Source organism: Lithobates pipiens, unplaced genomic scaffold (genome assembly GCF_037356315.1).
Source record: "Lithobates pipiens isolate NorthernLeopardFrog02 unplaced genomic scaffold, aLitPip1_a1.2 Scaffold_1, whole genome shotgun sequence".
NCBI lineage: Eukaryota > Metazoa > Chordata > Amphibia > Anura > Ranidae > Lithobates > Lithobates pipiens.
In genome coordinates, this window is record NW_027507685.1 from 122,158,396 (window position 1) to 122,177,465 (window position 19,070).

At 46.2% G+C, this 19,070-nt stretch overlaps 1 protein-coding gene across 4 annotated transcripts in view; it reads left to right on the forward strand.

Annotated features, from left to right (window-relative positions):
• Positions 1–382: 382 nt before the first annotated feature.
• Positions 383–19,070, forward strand: part of SYN1 (synapsin I) — a 294,399-nt gene continuing 275,711 nt past the window's right edge. For 2 of the 4 annotated variants that reach the window (XM_077475536.1, XM_077475543.1), the window contains exon 1: positions 383–893. In XM_077475536.1, the coding sequence (XP_077331662.1) occupies positions 571–893 (323 nt within the window). In that variant the 5' untranslated portion in view covers positions 383–570. The remainder of the gene's footprint in view (positions 894–19,070) is intronic. The other 2 variants (XM_077475561.1, XM_077475551.1) reach the window with 1 other exon arrangement.

A 19,070-nucleotide genomic window follows, 5' to 3' on the forward strand; every position in this document is an offset into this window, starting at 1 on the left:
CCCCATCCATAGTCCTATATTTATGATTCCTCCCCATCCATAGTCCTATATTGATGATTCCTCCTCATCCATAGTCCTATATTGATGATTCTTCCTCATCCATAGTTCTATATTGATGATTCCTTCCCATGCATAGTCCTATATTGATGATGATTCGTCCTCCTCCATCCTCCTCACTCTGCACACCTGCATCTCCTCTCCGCTTCTTCTGGGTACCAGCGCTCTCCATTCTGCAGCATCGCAGGGGGACCCATGATGCAGGCGAGTCACCCTCACCGCCCTGCCTCCCCTCTTCCACACATAGTACGCTCCAGCTCCTTGTTGTCAGCGCGGTCGGAGGAGCGCTCCACTGTCCCCCGCGGGGGTGTTAGAGGTGGAGAAGACGCAGGAGGTACCAAGTGCGGGTGGAGAGGAGGAGTGGGAGGATGCTGATCTCTGTCGGTCGCCGAGGAGACAGATAGAGGAGCAGCCTGTGGAGTGTCCGTCCACACCGCCAGTCTCCGGTCCGCCCTCCTCGCTCCTCGGGCTCTGCAGCCCCGTTCCCGGTAGTAGCAGAACCGATCCGGCTTCATGATGAATTACCTAAGGCGTCGCCTATCAGACAGCAACTTCATGGCCAACCTGCCCAACGGCTACATGAGTGACCTGCAGCGTCCGGACCCCCCCGCCCCGCCGCCCCCCTCAGTCTCCCCGGGACCCCCAGCCGTGTCCCCGGAGCCCAGCGGAGGAGGGGGAGGGGGAGGCGGCGGATTCTTCTCTTCTCTCTCCAATGCAGTCAAGCAGACCACCGCCGCCCTCAGCGAGCAGGTCTCCACCGCCACCGGGGGGGTCTCCGGGGGGGCTTCCAGGGGGGCCAAACTACTGCTGGTCATTGACGAACCCCACACCGACTGGTGAGACACCCGCACTTTTCACAGGGAATTACATGGGGGAGGTATGGGGGTATCAGGGAATTACATGGGGGGGGGCAGAGGAATGGGGGTATCAGGGAATTCCATGAGGGGAGAGGGGGGGACAGAGGTGTGGGGGTATCAGGGAATTACTTGAGGGGGGCAGAGGTATGGGGGTATCAAGGAATTACATGGGAGGGGAAGGAATGGGGGTATCAGGGAATTCCATGAGGGGAGAGGGGGGGACAGAGGTTTGGGGGTATCAGGGAATTACGTGAGGGGGGCAGAGGTATGGGGGTAGCAAGGAATTACATGGGAGGGGGAGGTATGGGGGTATCAGGGAATTCCATGAGGGGGGAGGAGGGGACAGGTTTGGGGGTATCAGGGAATTCCATGAGAGGGGAGGGGGTGCAGAGGTTTGGGGGTATCAGGGAATTACATGATGGGGGCAGCAGAGGTTTGGGGGTATCCGGAAATTGCATGGGGGAGAGGTATGGGGGCATCAGGAAATTGCATGGAGGGGAGAGGTATGGGGGTATCAGGGAATTACATGGGGGGGCAGAGGTATGAAGGTATCAGGGAATTCCATGGGGGGGGCAGAGGTATGGGGGGCATCAGGGAATTCCATGGAGGGGGGCAGAGGTATGAAGGTATCAGGGAATGGTATGGGGGGCATCAGGGAATTTCATGAGGGGGGAAGGGGGGGACAGAGGTTTGGGGGTATCAGGGAATTCCATGAGAGGGGAGGGGGGGGACAGAGGTTTGGGGGTATCCTGAAATTGCATGGGGGGGGGAGAGGTATGGGGTTATTGGGAAATTGCATGGATGGGAGAGGTATGGGGGTATCAGGGAATTACATGAGGGGGCAGAGGTATGAAGGTATCAGGGAATTCCATGGGGGGGGCAGAGGTATGGGGGAATCAGGAAATTACATGGGGGGGCAGAGGTATGAAGGTATCAGGGAATTCCATGGGGGGGGCAGAGGTATGGGGGGCATGGGGAAATTACATGAGGGGGGCAGAGGTATGAAGGTATCAGGGAATTCCATGGGGGGGCAGAGGTATGGGGGGCTTCAGGGAATTACATGGGGTGCTAGAGGTATGGGGGGCTTCAGGGAATTACATGGGGGCAGAGGTATGGGGGTATCAGGGAATTACATCATGAGGGGGGATCAGAGGAATTGGGGTATCAGGAAATTATACGAGGTGGGCAGCAGAGGTATGGGGGTATCCGGAAATTGCATGGGGAGGGCAGAGGTATGGGGGTATCAGGAAATTGCATGGGGGGGAGAGGTATGGGGGTATCAGGGAATTACATGAAGGGGGCAGAGGTATGAAGGTATCAGGGAATTCCATGGGGGGCAGAGGTATGGGGGGAATCAGGGAATTACAATGGGGGGCAGAGGTATGGGGGTATTAGGGAATTACATGGAGGGGCAGAGGTATGGGGGTATCAGGGAATTACATGGGGGGGCAGATGTATGGGGGTATCAGGGAATTACATGAGGGGGGGCAGAGGAATGGGGGTATCAGGTAATTACATGAGGGGGGGAGGCAGAGGTATGGGGGGCATCAGGAAATTACATGAAGGGGGCAGTGGTATGGGGGTATCAGGAAATTACATGAGGGGGGCAGAGGCATGGGGGTATCAGAGAATTATATGGGGGGGGGCAGAGGTATGGGGTATCAGAGAATTATATGGGGGGCAGAGGTATTGGGGCATCAGGGAATTACATGGGGGTATCAGAGAATTATATGGGGGGCAGAGGTATGGGGTATCAGGGAATTACATGGGGGGGCAGAGGTATGGGGGTATAAGGTAATTACATGAGGGGGGAGGCAGAGGTATGGGGGGCATCAGGAAATTACATGAAGGGGGCAGAGGCATGGGGGTATCAGAGAATTATATGGGGGGGCAGAGGTATGGGGTATCAGAGAATTATATGGGGGGGGGGCAGAGGTATGGGGCATCAGGGAATTACATGGGGGGGCAGAGGTATGAGGGTATCAGAGAATTATATGGGGGCAGAGGTATGGGGGTATCAGGGAATTACATGGGGGGCAGAGGTATGGGGGTATCAGGGAATTACATGAGGGGGGCAGAGGAATGGGGGTATCAGGGAATTATATGGGGGGGCAGAGCAATAGGGGTATCAGAGAATTACATGGGTGGTAGGGGGAATAGAGGGAAATGGGGGGGGGGGGGCAATGATATATGGGGATATGAATGAATACTTGGGGGGTGGCAGAGATATGGGGGTATCACGGAATTACATGGGGGGGCAGAGATATGGGGTATCAGGGAATTACATGAGGGGGGCAGAGGAATGGGGGTATTGGAGAATTACATGGGTGGTAGGGGAATAGAGGGAAATGGGGGCAAAGATATATGGGGGTATGAATGAATACTTGGGGGTGGCAGAGGTATGGGGGTATCAGGGAATTACATGGGGGGGCTGAGGAGTGGGGGTACCAAGGATTTGCAAGGGGGGCATAGAGGAAAATGGGGGGGGCAGAGAGATGGGGTTATGAATGAATACTTGGGGGGTGGCAGAAGTATGGGGGTGTCGAGGTATATGGGGCAGGGGTAGTGGCTGGCATAGAGGACCATTGGAGGAATAGACATGTATGAGAGTGTCAGGCAGAAAGGACTTGATGGAAGGATACTGACATAGGGATGATGTATAAGGATGGGGATAGGGATGATAGGGACTGATATATGTAGAGGATGTAGGTCTGGCCTGGGAAAGGTGATAAGAGACTGGCATAGGGAGAGTAGTAGAGAATGGTGTAGGGAGCCTGGTGGAGAATGGCATAGAATCTTTGAAGTTTCTATGGACTGGTTTATGAAGAAGAAGAAGCATATCAAGATAGGGGAGGATGTCAGGGACTGTGTTATGGATAGATGGTAGGTAATGTGCGCAGGATACATGGTAGGTAATGTGCGCAGGATACATGGTAGGGACTGTGTTATGGATAGATGGTAGGGACTGTGCGCAGGATAGATGGTAGGGACTGTGCGCAGGATAGATGGTAGGTACTTGCGCAGGATACAAGGTAGGGACTGTGCGCAGGATACAAGGTAGGGACTGTGCGCAGGATACATGGTAGGGACTGTGCGCAGGATACATGGTAGGGACTGTGCGCAGGATACATGGTAGGGACTGTGCGCAGGATACATGGTAGGGACTGTGCGCAGGATACATGGTAGGGACTGTGCGCAGGATACATGGTAGGGACTGTGCGCAGGATACATGGTAGGTAATGTGCGCAGGATACATGGTAGGGACTGTGCGCAGGATACATGGTAGGGACTGTGCGCAGGATACATGGTAGGGACTGTGCGCAGGATACATGGTAGGGACTGTGCGCAGGATAGATGGTAGGGACTGTGCGCAGGATACATGGTAGGTAATGTGCGCAGGATACATGGTAGGGACTGTGCGCAGGATACATGGTAGGGACTGTGCGCAGGATACATGGTAGGGACTGTGCGCAGGATACATGGTAGGGACTGTGCGCAGGATAGATGGTAGGGACTGTGCGCAGGATACATGGTAGGGGAGGTATAAGAGCACAGTGAAGGACTGGGGTAGGTGATTGTGGTTTGCGGTCAGTTGGGGGAAGGGAATATGAGATTGTGAAGGATATGGAAGAGCGGACACAGATGAAAGAGGACTGGCTGGATAGATGATAAGGATGGAGGATGGGAGGGATACACAGTAATGGGGGAAGGAGTAGAGAAATGATGTCACATTAGGATGAGTGGTCCTGGGGAGGCTGATGACAGAAAGGAACATTGATTGATGGGTGGTCAAAGGTCAGCAATATGGTGGGATTGGAGATGTAGAGAGGAGGAGAGCAGGCTTTTACAGATGGGAAATGTGGAAAGATTTATAAGGAGGGCTGAGAATCAGGATGGATGGAAGGATATTACAGCAATTGGCAAGTTAGGACTGAGTGCTTAGGAAGCAAAATCATTTTATAGGATAAATGGGTATAAGAATATAAAGTGATGTTGTTATTTTTGGGCTTTCATGTTATTTCATGTTTAAATTGCCTGTATGATCCATGATTGTGTGCATTGTAGGCAATCGCTGTATTTCTCAGCCTGTCAGTACTGACGGCCTTGTTTCTGAAGGGTGATGCTGGAAACATGGTTTGGAAGTAATTATATTTAAGATCAGTGAGAAATTTGATATGAAAAATGTAGTAACCTTTAGCAACCAGTCAGATTTTTGCGTTGATTAGTTAAAATAATTCAGAATGTTGAGGATGTTATGAGGAGGTGCTAGGGCATATATATATATTTACATGATGATTCCCTCAGTGAATCCTGTATAAATAAGCAGTTAGCAATGTGCAGCAATCGATTTACTCTCTATAGGCAGATATAAATGACACAACTGAATGCAGCTCTGTGTTCATAAATACATAATGACGTGCTTCTAATACAAGCAGTGTAAGTACTTGATTTGGTATCAGCCCTGTAAAGCAGAGCAGTGTCTATAGCAGAGCTCAGAGGGTGAGAGTAAGAAGCCACACAAGGATGTAATCAGTTTATGTACTGACAAGAAACGCACAGAAGGAGAAAGCAGAGTTTCAGCCCTGGTTCACACTATTGCGATGCGGGAACCAGTGCGATTCTAATGCGGGTTCCCGTATCGCATCTCTCCCACAGGCAAATCACACTGCCCTCTGCAAACTGCTGCGGGTGTCAATACAAAATTTTTGACCCCCCCCCCAGATCGGTTTGCAGATCGCAGTGCGAACTGTGAATTCAGACAGGAATCACATCACATGGGTTTGTACACTCATGCGATTCGATTCCAGTGCAGGGAAAAAAGGTTCCTGCAGCATTTTCGTGCAAATGCAATGCGAGTTCAGCCATACAACTGTGTGCACAGCAATGCAGTGCGAATCACATGCAATGTCTGTGTTCGCAATAGTATAAAGCAAGAGATGAGCTCATCACTGTGCTATGTCTGTCAAAGCGGGCTGAATGATGCTGGCCCTTATTCTGCCTAAAAGACTGAGGACATCTAGTGGCAGAAATGAAGTACTCTGAAGGACAGCACTGGATTGAGGGTGCTTATTGCAGCACAGCCGCTCTTTTATTGTTTTGTTTAATAGGTTATTTTTGTTTTTTTGTTTTTAGTTTTGCTTTAATTGCTCTTATTGATTTAAACATATGAAAGGTGAGACCAGATTGGTGGATGGAATGGATTACTGTAATATACATATCATCATTGGTTTAGGTTTTAGTAAAGGGGCCAATCTGCCCAAATGTGCTATTCCAGGTATAGCTGGCATTTAATGAACTCTCACCTCTTGCTTTCGGTTTATTGGGTCACTTGGTGAGCGAGGTCTACACACCCAGGAACTTCAACCTATGCTGCAAAAAATATGTCGGCTGCCTTTGCTGATGTCATCTTGATCCATTAGCTTCAATACATTCAGAGACATTGATCTGGAACAAGTGAGTTGTGACTTCACTTTGACTGGGGCGAATTTTAGAGATGTTACGGAGGTGAATTCTACAAACCCTTGACAACGATTGGACTTGGGTCTGAAATGACAAGTCAGAGTCTAGTATTACATTTAAGATTGCACTAAATCCAGGCAGCCAGCAGTTTTAGAAGGAGACAAGCAATGGCAACCTCCAAGTTCCCTTTTATTATATGTAGAGCTCTCCCCACAAGGGCTATAAATAACCGAAATGTCGCTAAACGTGGACTGACCCTTTAAAGAAGCTTGTTGCAGAGACCTTTGCATGAAATCCATCAAGGTTTGGTGAAATGTGGTCCTCTGATAATGCTGACTATACACAGGGATTTTTCTAATGATGCAGTATAGTAAGACTGGCCATACATTATACAATTTTCTTGTACAACTTTCCTTTAGATTTATCAAAACCATATAATATGAGGTCAAACCTAAACACTTTCAATTTGTATGCAATCAGGCAGGCCCTTGCACTACATAGTTGAATGGAAATCTAAAGAAAATCGAATAAGAAAATTGGATAGTGTATGGCCAGCTTAAAGTGGTTGTAAACCCTTACAACACATTTTGACCTACAGGTAAGCCTAGATTAGACAGGCACCGCTGTCTACGGCGCATGCGCCGCAGAGAGCGGCGCGCAGGCGCACTGAGCGCGGCACCCGTCAACGGCGATATGCCACGCGTGGCGGCTCCCGTGCGCATCATCGCGGCTTCGCCAAATGAAAGCAGCGGAGCAGCGAGACCCACCGAGAAGATGGATGCGCCGGACTACAGGGGACATCGGTGACATCGCTGGCTCCTGTGTCAGGTAAGTGACACATAATGGACTACTATGCAGTAGAAAAAGATAATGGCAAGAGGAATAACCCGATACAGGATTTGACCTTGTGGCCTGGGTAGTCACAGCGAGGACATTTGACTGTAATGGAGTCTAGGCATGTTATTCTTTCATTCTGTGGCTTTATTTTATTTTTATTTAGTTATCAGGTGATTGTGAGGCAATTGTGTTTCATCAGGATGCCTGAATTACATTGACCTTTAGGTTGGATCAAAAGGAACACTAGATTTCTTATCTTTTCTGACGTGTGCAATCATTTTTTCATTTACAATTGAGAGATTTGTTAATTGGTAAAAATGAAAGTGATAATAATGAAGTTATTTATATAGAAATAATTATTTTTTTTAAATACATTTCAAGGTTACATGGTGCCCCTTAAGAATCAGATTTTTTTTCTTTCCTGCTGCTTTAGCTGGTCCACTCAGCACTTGCATCCCATCAGGTTTAAGAGTGGCTCCTTAAAAGAGAAGTATGGGTTTAAAAAACAAAACAAAAAAACTTTTATATTCATGTAGGTGGATGCAGCATCGATCCGATCTATCCCTTTTAAGATTAAGAACTGAGCCTGATCACTCCATTCTCAGTCTTCAGTAAGCAGAGAGCTGGTGACTGTCAGTGCTGACTGCCTCTGCTCTGCCCCTCCAGCGCTCACTGTAGTGCTGGGCTGTGGAGAGGACGGGAGTGGCAGGTTCAGTCTCCCAGCGGCTCACTGAGAGGCTGAGCCAGCTGCCGGTCTATGGATCTGGGTGGATCCCTGGAAGTCGCAGCCTCCAACACTGCATGTATGCAATGACATTGAGTGCTGGATGGTTTATTGATGCAGGCTGCTGGGGATCTATGGTCACTGGTGGGTATTTTGTTGTGACAGTGTCTATTGTTGCTGGTGGGATCTGTTGTTGCGGGGGGGATCTATTGTTGCTGGGGGGGGTCTGTTGTTGCAGGAAGCAAATTATTGTTGCGAGGAGGGATCTGTTGTTTCCGGGGATCTATTGTTGCAGGAGGATCTATTGTTGCAGAGGGGGGCTGTAGTTGCTGGCTGCAGGGGATCTATTTTACTGTTTTTCTCGTTAACATTATCAAATTCCATACAAATTAATTAGCACCACAAAATGATACCTGGTTCTTTATTCTCTAAAAGGGACGTTGCTGGGGGGTGGACCCAAGGGGTGGTGCTCGAAGGTGGGTAGGGGTGGAGATAAGGGGTGACTCTAAAAGGGAGTACCTGTACCTATTCTATGAGAAAAAAAGCCCTGGTTAAAACTATATTTGTAAAAGAATATTTTTTGTTTCTTTCTACATGAACTTAATAGATAATGATGACAAATGGATTCCCTTAGGCCCCTTTCACACGATAAACCCGCTGGGATCCGCCTGTTTGTTTTTCAGGCGGATCTGAGAGGGCCACCCATTGACTTCTATAGGTAGGCGGGTGTCAGGGGAGAAATGCCCACTGACACCTGCCTGCTATCCAATGCGCTCAAGACAGACGTATTGCGAATCGTTTAGCCGTCCGTCTGGAGGATCGGATGAGATCTGATGAAAACAAACATGCTGTCCGTTTTTCATCCGATCTCCCATAGGAATCAGCAGGGCTCTGACAGGCCTTTCATCCGCCGGCTCAGCGGAGATCAACGGAGCGATCTCCTGCTGAGCTGGAATCCGCTAAATGGATCCGTCCCATGTGAAAGGGGCCTAATAGTTCCAACAGACATTCAATGTTATGCAGGAGTAAGTCATATATAGATTTTATAGATTTTATACATAACCATGTATTGAATATGTAAATATTTGAGTATGTGGTCACAATTATTTGTGCATAGACAGCTGAGGCAAGTTGATATACAATGTGTTAATAGTTCAGGCACTGTTGATGAGACACTCATTCATAATAGTGGGTAGTGTCCCACTCATGGTTGAGACCTCTAGGATTCTTGTATTCATTGTAAAAATCCAAAAAAAACCTCCTTTTTGCAACAAAGAGAGAGTCAGTCTCCGCCACAGATCGGACAGTTGACTTTTTTGATGATTTGGACTTTGAAGGTCTTTATATTTTGTTGATGGAGTCTGTTGAAGTGTTTTGCTATGTTCATATTTTTGTTGGTTCTAATATCCGACAGGTGATCTGTAATTCTGTCACTGAGAGGTCTGATAGTTCTGCCTATGGTACAGGTGATAATGTAAATGACATATTTAGTGTGGCAATTGACCAACTGTTTGATGGTTATGGAAAGGCCATTGGAGTGTGAGATTATAGTATGGGGATTGCCTAAAAGATTGCAGATGGAATACCTGGTAGCATTGCAGTTAAACAATCCACACACACCGTGCGGTTCAGCCCCTCCCCCATGTTCCCTCCTCACAGTATTTGCTTGAGAGCAGCAGGAGCCAATGGTTGCCTCTGTCTCTTCTGTGAAAAGAGAGATGAAGACCGTCGTCGCTGCAGACAGGCACAGCGCTGGATCGAGATAGAACTCAGGTAAGTGTAAGGGGATGAGGGAGTGATACAGCTACTGGAACATTTTTAGACCAGTTTAAACCACTTTAAGATTTTATTTTTTTGTTAGTGTGTATGGTAATAGGTCAACAAAAAGGTAAAATAAAAAAATAAAAAGGCATGTCTGGCAGTACAGCAGGGAAAACACAAAAATCATAATTGAAAATTATAATCAAATTGAACGAATAACAATTGTAATGTGCGTGGCCAGCTATCATTTACTCCTTGTAATAGTTCTACATACCAGGCTTGTCCTTTTTGTAATCAAAACACTATCAAATCACAATCGCTAGAAACGTGCATATCCTGACCGCAAGTCATGACCAATCAGACAAGCACATCACACGGGGTATATATCATTTGGCTCCAGCAAGCAATCCAATCATGTAATCATTATCACATGCAGTCCTGTAAAACATTCATATTGCATTAGGATCAAACAGAACAGAAAATCTTATGCTTTAGGTCATGTTTAGGTCGTTTGCACAGAATGGGGTATATACATACTGTATAGTGGGTGGAATTCTGGGTAATATCCGAGCTGACGTGGGAATTAGACTGGGAAATGAGCACAATTTATTCTATTAATGGAAGGAGAGCAGAGAGGGCTCGGACAGCCAGGAGAAAGGGCACAGGGAGGTCAGCACTATAGAATATGTGTAGGACAATCTGCACATAGGGGAGACTAAATCAGCTTAGAATATTCAATGACTGTTAATGTAAAATGCATTAAATATGATTGGCAAGGGACTAGGAGTATTGATTTAGGAGGCCGACAGCATTAAAGTGGATTTTGGAAAGCAATGTAAGTGAGTGAAAAAGTCTTTCTACCAGGCTTGTTTGTATATATTTATTTATACAGCACCATACGTTTACCACGCTATTCCAACAGATAAGAATAATTTTGAATGCATTTGCATGTTGATGGATGTGGAGTTTTATCCCACCTTTTCTCAGGACTGTGTAAAATGTAATGGAAATAATGCATCAGCTTTGTAGTCAGCACCATAATGTGCATGCTTCTACCTATTTAGCACATCCCAGCTACCTGCTAGTCAACATTCCTCAGCTGCCTGCTTCTACCTAGATAGCACTTCTCTGCTGCCTTCTAATACATAGTAAGCATTCCTCGGCTGCCTGCTTCTACCTAGTCAGCACTTCCCGGCTACCTGCTTCTACCTAGCCACCTGTCCCTGGCTGCCTGTGTAGGAGATACTGAATGCAGGCATCTTTTAGTAGCAGGGGTGAATTGTTCATTGTAGCTGTACTTAGGAAACTGGAATCAGACTGGGTATGATTAACCACTTCAATACTGGCCACTTTCACCCCCTTCCATTTTCAGCTTTCAGTGGTGTCGTACTTTAAATGACAATTTCGTGGTCATGCAACACTGTATCCGTATGAAATTTTAATCTTTTTTTTTTCTTACAGAGCTTTCTTTTGGAGGTGTTTAATTACCACTGGGTTTTGTATATTTTTTCTAAACAAACTAAAAAAGACCGAAGAGTTTTTCTTAAGCCCCGTACACATAGGCTGAATGTCGGGAAACTTTGGGTGGTTCACAGAAAAAAACGTCCGAACCTTTGGCCCGTGTGTATGCCACCCTATCCGACAGACACCAACTGTCTGTCCGGCTTCTGTTGGATGAGCATGCTGGAAAACCAGCAACCCGCCCATGGTGAAAAGCACTTATTGGAGGATTCTGGCGGGGGGCGTCCCTCTGTCAGAACACAACAGCTCAGCAGGGGAGTTCACTATACTAACTTTGCATAGTTATTGCAAGGCTCCAACCGGAGCTGACAGTTTTTTTTCAGTGGGTTGAATGAATAGCGTGTACCAGGCTTTCGTTTCTGTTATAAAATGTTGCAAATAGGCTGCACTGATGTGCACTGATGAGGCTGCACTGATGGGCGTTGATGAGGCTGCATTGATGTTCAGTCATGTGCACTGATGAGTATGCACTGATGTACACTGATGGGCAGTGATGAGGCTAAACTGATGTGCACTGCTCCGGTAGGCACAAGTTGGCCTGGAATACACTTAAGAATCCTACCGATATGGGGGGTGCTGCACTCCCAGACTTTCACGCCTATTATGTAGCCGCCCAGCTCTCCCACTTTTTCCACTTACACAAGATGGACGCTTCCAGGTACCAGACATTGCTATGCGGGAGGTCTCATAGCTGTGCCCATTCCCCCCTCCAGGTTTTATTTAGGGGGAGGGAGTCAGGCAGGAGAGTGAGGAGATGTGCCCCTCTACTGACCCAGCACAAGCGGATATGGAACATTGCACAGAAGATGTTGGGCGCAGATTGGGTGCTCTCCCATACACCCCTGTGGTACAACTCCCAGTTAAGGGAGCTTCGGGGGCTGCCGGGTGCGGGTCTCTGGGCCTCCAAAGGGGTGGTGTACTTGTATCAGGTCATCACCCCGCTGGGAGTACGCAGCTTCCGGGCGCTGCAGAGGGAGTTCGAGCTCCCCCCATATATGATATTTCGTTTTGCACAGTTGTCCCACGCCCTTCGGGCTCAATTTGAGGGGGGGTTCCCTAATCCACAGGAACTGTCAGTCGTGGGTACTATAGTTGGAGAGGAGCCCACGAAACTAATCTCGACACTTTATGACTCCCTTAGAAGACGTGTCGTGGCCGGTCTCACAGAGGTAGCAAGGTATAGGTGGGAGGAGGATGTAGGCCCGATTGAGGGGGAGGAGTGGGAGGAGATCTTAGATGTGGTTAAAAAAGTCTCCCCTAGGGTGACTGATAGGTTGACTCAATTGTACATCCTACATAAGTCTTATCTTACACCTGCCAGGATTCGCAGATATAAACCCTCCCTGGAACCGGGGTGCCCGCGCTGCGGGAGTCTCCCATGCTCCTTCTACCATTTAATGTGGTCTTGCCCAGACATTCAGGCCTTTTGGTTACAGGTAGTTCGTTTCCTGCATGACCACATGGGCTCCCCCCTCCAGGTGGACCCTAAAACTTGTTTATTGGGCCTCGAGCTAGGAGGCCCGATGGAACCCTCGAATGCTGTTTTCATCCAGGAAACATTGTTCAGTGCTAGGAAATTAATTGCCCGGTTATGGATGCGGCCTGAAACCCCGACACTTAGGGCTTGGATGACTGAGGTTAATTCTACCTTGCCAATAAAGAAAGTCATATATGCACACAGGGGGTGCCCTGGCAAGTTTAATAAGGTTTGGGATCCTTGGCTTAATGACCCCGATACTTGTGGGAACTAGCTGGTGAGTCGAAACCTCTATGGATGTGCCCTGTGAGGGTTCTGTTTTCAGGCGCTACTGGGTTCCCCGTCCTGTTACTCTATTTACTCTGCAACACGGCTACGGTGCTCACACATACATACTTGACGCTGTTTTTATAGATCTGCTCTGGGCTTCTCGATGTGATGGAGCTACTTTTAAATGTTATCACCATTGGCTGTAAAATGTACCAACACCTGTAATTCTTCCTTTTTTTTTGTATACTGTGCCATTTACCAATAAACTCGTTTTGTTTAAAAAAAAAAACTGATGTGCACTGATGAGGCTGCACTGATGGGCACTGATGAGGCTGCACAGATGAGGCTGCATTGATAGGCTGCAGAGTGCCTTAGAGATGAGGCTGCAAGGTTGGAGAGTCGGCCTTATAGCATAAAGAGATTCTCTGGGAGCAAGATATTAGGTAAATAAAAGTTATAAAATGTCTTGTTTCAGGTACCCTAGGTATTAACAAGAATGTAACCCTTGCTGTGTGCAGTTAGCACCACTGCAAGGAATTTTCTTTTTGTTTTCCCCAGAGTTCAGTTTCCATTTGCAGAGAAATCAAGCCCTGTACTTGCCCTGGGCCTATGATGCAGGTATTAAACGGTTTTGTAGGTAGGAGCAAATACTTTATCATTGATGTTAAATTTCCCAGTTTGGTGGCCATGACAGGTTCACTTGAAGTCAGCCTGTTCAGTATTAGATTCCTCTAAAGAATGATTCACGTGGGTTGAAAACCCAAGGGCTGCACCAGTTGCTATAGGGCCCGCCCACACCTTATTGGAAGGAAACCTTCATTATCTCCATATCAATTATCTTCATTTGTGTCAGTTTCTTGTTTTTAATTGCAGATGAGATTTCTGTTTAATTATTTCCTCTACTAAGCGCATAAACACAATTTTACAGATTTCAACTAATTTCTTTGATAGAATTGAGAACATGAGATCAAAACAGTTCAACTAATTAACGATGCAAGCTATACAGAAAAGTGATGTAATAAATAGCATCCAGCTGAACAGGAGGCATAGAAAGACTAGCGCACTTTAGTTCACGGCTATAGAGTTTTGTTGTTCCTGGTTCAGACCCTCTAAGCCCTTGTACATACGGTCGGAGAATCCGTCGGAATGTGTCCTATCGGACCGTGTTGTCGGATAATCCGACTGTGTGTGGTATGCATCGGACTGATTCCGTCGGAATCTCCGTCGGACCCAATTTTCCAACATGTTGGAAATATTTCCCAACCAACTGGGCCGATCGGACATACTCCAATCATGTGTAGAGAATTTTGATCGGACCAAGTGCCACGCATGCTCGGATCAAATTCCTACATCAAAGCTATTGGCTACTAGCCTGAATGTAGTCCCATCGTAACGAAATTACGTCATCACGTTCTGAAAGATCGGATTTTTCGACAACTTTGTCCGACCGTGTGTATGCAACAGTTTCGGACAAGATCCGACGGACAAAATCCGATGGATTTGGTTTTGGAAATCTCCGACCATGTGTACAGGGGCTAAGGATAGCATGGTATGAAGGGGGTAAATGGCCATGTACAGGTTCTCTTTACGTTTTCCTAATTCATAACAATGTAAAGCCTGTTCAAGGTTTGGCTGGACTTCTCCTTTAATTTTGCTTTTTTTTTTAGCTATTAAGAGGTCAGCTTCCTGGTGTGTTTTGGATCATTGTCCTGCTGCATAACCCAAGTGCGCTTGAGCTTGAGGTTACGAACTAATGGCTGGACATTCTCCTTCAGGATTTTCTGGTAAAGCACAGCATGGGTTCCACCAATTATGGCAAGTCGTCCTGGTCCTAAAGGTGCAAAGCAGCCTCAGACCATCACACTACCACCACCATGTTGACTGTTGGTATGTTCTTTTTATGAAATGCTGTGTTAATTTTATACCAGCTGTAAAAGGGGGGGGGGGGGGAGTTAAACTTTTGTCTCATCAGTCCACAGAATATTTGCCCAAAAGTCTTGGAGATAATCAAGATGTTTTTTGGCAAATGTGAGACAAGCCTTTGTTTTCTTTTTGGTCAGTGGTGGCTTTCACCTTGGAACTCTCCCATGGATGCTATTTTTGTCCAGTCTCTTTGCTATTGTTGAATCATTAACACTGACCTTAACTGAGGTCTACAGTTCTTTAGATGCTGTTCTGGGTTCTTTTATGACCTCCTGAATGAGTTGTTGTTGTTCTTTTTAACCACTTCAGCCTCGGAAGGATTTGCCCCCTTCCTGACCAGGCCATTTTTTGCGATATGGAACTGCATCGATTCAACTGACAATTGCGCAGCCGTGCAATGTTGTACCCAAACAAAATGATTTGTCCTATTTTTCCCCACAAGTAGAGCTTTCTTTTTGAATTTTGAATTTTGAAAATATTTGAAATTTTTGCAATTTTGAAAATAAAAACAAAACACAATATTTTGTACTTTTTGCTATAATAAATATCCCCCAAAAAAACAAACACATTTCTTCATCAGTTTAGGCCGGATATGTATTCTTCTACATATTTTTGGTAAAAAAAAAATCCCAAGCATATATTGATTGGTTTGCGCAAAAGTTATAGCATCTACAAAATAGGGGATAGATTTATGTAATTTTTATTATTATTTTTTTTTTTTACTAGTAATGGTGGTGATCTGCAATTTTTTATCAGGACTGCAACATTGCGATGGACACATCGGACACTTTTGACACTATTTTGGGACTAGTGACATTTATACAGCTTTCAGAGCTAAATACAGCCACTGATTACTGTATATATGTCACTGGCAGGGAAGGGGTTAAAACTAGGGGGCGATCAAGGGGTTAAATGTGTTCCCTAGGTGTGTTTATAACTGTGGAAGGAATGTGGCTGACTAGAGGAGGAGAGAGATCTACTTAGTAGGAACACACAATCTCTCTCCTCTCCCCTGAGAGATCCGGGATTTGGGTATTTACACACACAGATCCTGGTTCTCGCTCTGTCACCTGCCACAGCGTCTTAAACAGCAGAAAAAAGAGGCGGCTGGTCGGGAAGTGGTTAAATACTTTTGGTAGGCCGGGCACTCCTGGGAAGGTTCACCACTGTTCCAAGTTTTCTCCATATGTGGATAATGGCTCTCACCGTGGTTCACTGGAGTTCTAAAGCTTTAGAAATGGCTCTGTAACCCTTTCCAATTGATATATGTCACTTACTTTCTTTCTCATCTGTTCTTAAATTTCTTTAGATCGTGGCATGATGTGTCACTTTTTTAGATCTTTTAGTGTGCTGCACCTTGTCAGACTGCTTTTATTTAAGTGAGTTCTCGATTCAACGGGTCTGGCAGTAATCAGGCCTGGTTGTGGCAAGTGAAATGTACCTTAGTTTCCAAAAAATGTGGTTAAAGGGGTTGTAAAGGTTTTTTTTATTTTCTTAAAGTAACAAACATGTCATACTTACCTCCTCTGTGCAAGGGTTTTGCATGGAGTAGCGCTCCTGGCTCATCCTCTTCTCGAGTGCCCCCATGGAGAGCTGCATTCCATGGGGGCACATGTGCGGCTGCGTTCCGGAGTCCTGCTGTATTGACACAGACTAGACATGGCCCCGCCCCCTGGCTCCCGTGTCACTGGATTTGATTGACAGCAGCGGGAGCCAATGGTTCCCGCTGCTATCAATCTATCCAATGAGGACAACATTGGACAGCGGCTGGAGCTGCTGGGCTTGGTCTTGTCACTGGAAAGATCAGGTTCAGGTAAGTAAAAGGTGTCTCTGGGGGGTGCATTAAGGTGAAAAACCTTGAGGGTTTACAACCCCTTTAATAACAGTTCATTCCTGATTTAGCAAGGGGGGGGGGGGGGCTGGGGCAATTATTTATTTTATTTTCACAGGCAGGTTTGGACAGCTTTTTCCCCTTAATAAATGAAATCATCATTTAAAAACTGCATTTTGTATTTACTCTGGTTATTTTTGTGTAATATTAAAATTAGTTTTAATGAAATTACCATCCATTCCCTTTAAAACCAGGGTTGGTCTAAAATGATAAAGCCAAATCATCTGCAATGGGCAGAAATGTGAGCAGTGAATGGCCAGCATTTGGCAGCCATAGACAGAGCGATTTTGCTGGATTCCCACATAAACAAACACAGTCAATGTTGAATGAATAGATGGAGCCAGCGTCCCTGTATTCCGTACTGAAAGTTTATTGACTACATAAGTGTAATAATAAAATAAGAACTGGCGTGTTTTGACGAGAGCCTAGTTGTAGCATATTTTGGACTGGAATGTACAAACTCCACCCAAAGACAAATTAGCATAGTAAATTATTCCAATTAAACAATTGCACAATAGAACCAAAGGCAGACAGAGGGTAAGACAAAGTGGAATTGGGTCCAAGAGATAATATTCAACAACTGTAAATAACAATACTATTAATGAAAAGAACCCATATAGAAAAGTGCAAGACTGGAAGATATACAAAACAGATATATAGATCCAATGAAATGTCAGTGCATAGTAATGCTACATAAATATAAACACAGGGATGTAATATTAAAGTGCATTTTTTCAGAAAATATTCTGTATACCGTAGACTGGAGTACAGTTTGCATTACTCATCACTTTAAAAAGAGATCTACATACCATCTATGGTTCATGCCTGTAGGGATCTGTGTCTTCAGGGAAAAAATTCACCATACTAGCACGTGATGGCAACATGAGCTCTTTTTCCTTCTGTGTAGCACAAAGGATCAAACAGTCTGTACATCAGGGGAAGGCAACCTCGGCCCTCCAGCTGTGGTGAAACTACAAATCCAACTATGCCTCTGCCTCTACGAGTCATGCCTGCGATTGTCAGGGTCTTGCAATGTCTCATGGGACTTGTAGTTTCAAAACAACTGGAGGGCCGAGGTCGCCTACCCCTGCTGTACGTGGAGATGATGTACATCGAAAACTCCTTGAACAGGAAGTATGGTGCTGCACAAATGGAAAAAGAAATAGCTCATGTTGCCATCCTGTGCTAGTATAGTTGATAATGTGCTAGTGTGGTGTTCCGGTGTGGGAGGACAAACTGACTCTGGGCACCTGTGTGTGGATCTTGTGTTTGAACTAGGCTGTTTCTCCTAGTGAGCGCTGCATCTAAAAAGACTTTCTTTGACAGGGTAATCCCTCCTGTGGAGCCATTGTGTTCTCCCGGTAGAGGAAGCCACCCCTGCCCGGAGAACAATGAAGTGATTATTGCTAGTGGATTTAGCAGCTGCTGGCAAAAATCGCATGTAAAATCCAGCAGGCTGGTTGTACCCAAGTTGATTGATTGATTAACTTGGATATATTCAGCCTGCCTATACACGGTTCAAACCTCTATGGCTGGCTTTCGCTGTTTACTGAACATCATGAATATTCCATAAGGGTATCATGACACCATCACAGTAAGCAGTTTATCCACTGGCCAAATAATGTATGTGAGGCTCAGTGAGAGAAATCTGTTGATTCTACCATCCACACTAAACAGCATAGATGGATGAATCTTAAGACCCCTTTCACACTGCCGAGCCTATAGCGTCGGCGGTAAAACGCCGCTATTTTTAGCGGCGTTTTACCGTCGGATTTGCAGTGCATTTCAGCCGCTAGCGGGGAGCTTTTACCCCCCTAGCAGCTGAGAAAGGGTTAAAAACAATACCAGCGTTTTGCCAGCGGTATAGCCGCGCTGCCCCATTGATTTCAATGGGGAGCAGCAGTGAACACACCACTCCTTCACCGCTCCAAAGAAGTTGCTGGCAGGACTTTTCTTGACATCTTGCCAGCGCACCATTCCGGTGTGAAAGCCCTCGGGGGTTTCACACTGGAATGAATGGTGCAGCAGTTTGAGGGCGGATTACAGGCGCTATTTCTAACGCTATAGCGCATGCAAAACGCCCTTAGTGTGAAAGGGCTCTTACTGTATGCTATTTTATTCTGACACCCGGCACCTGCGTTAGTCAGAAAACCTGGACAGTGGCTGCATCTGATTGGTTATAGCCACTGTTTGGCCAGCAGTTTTCCACCCGACTCCTTCAATTTACAGATTGAAAGAGGTTTTGCAGGAGGGTGCTAACAGGGCCACCCATGGCTTGAATTCCTGATAAAG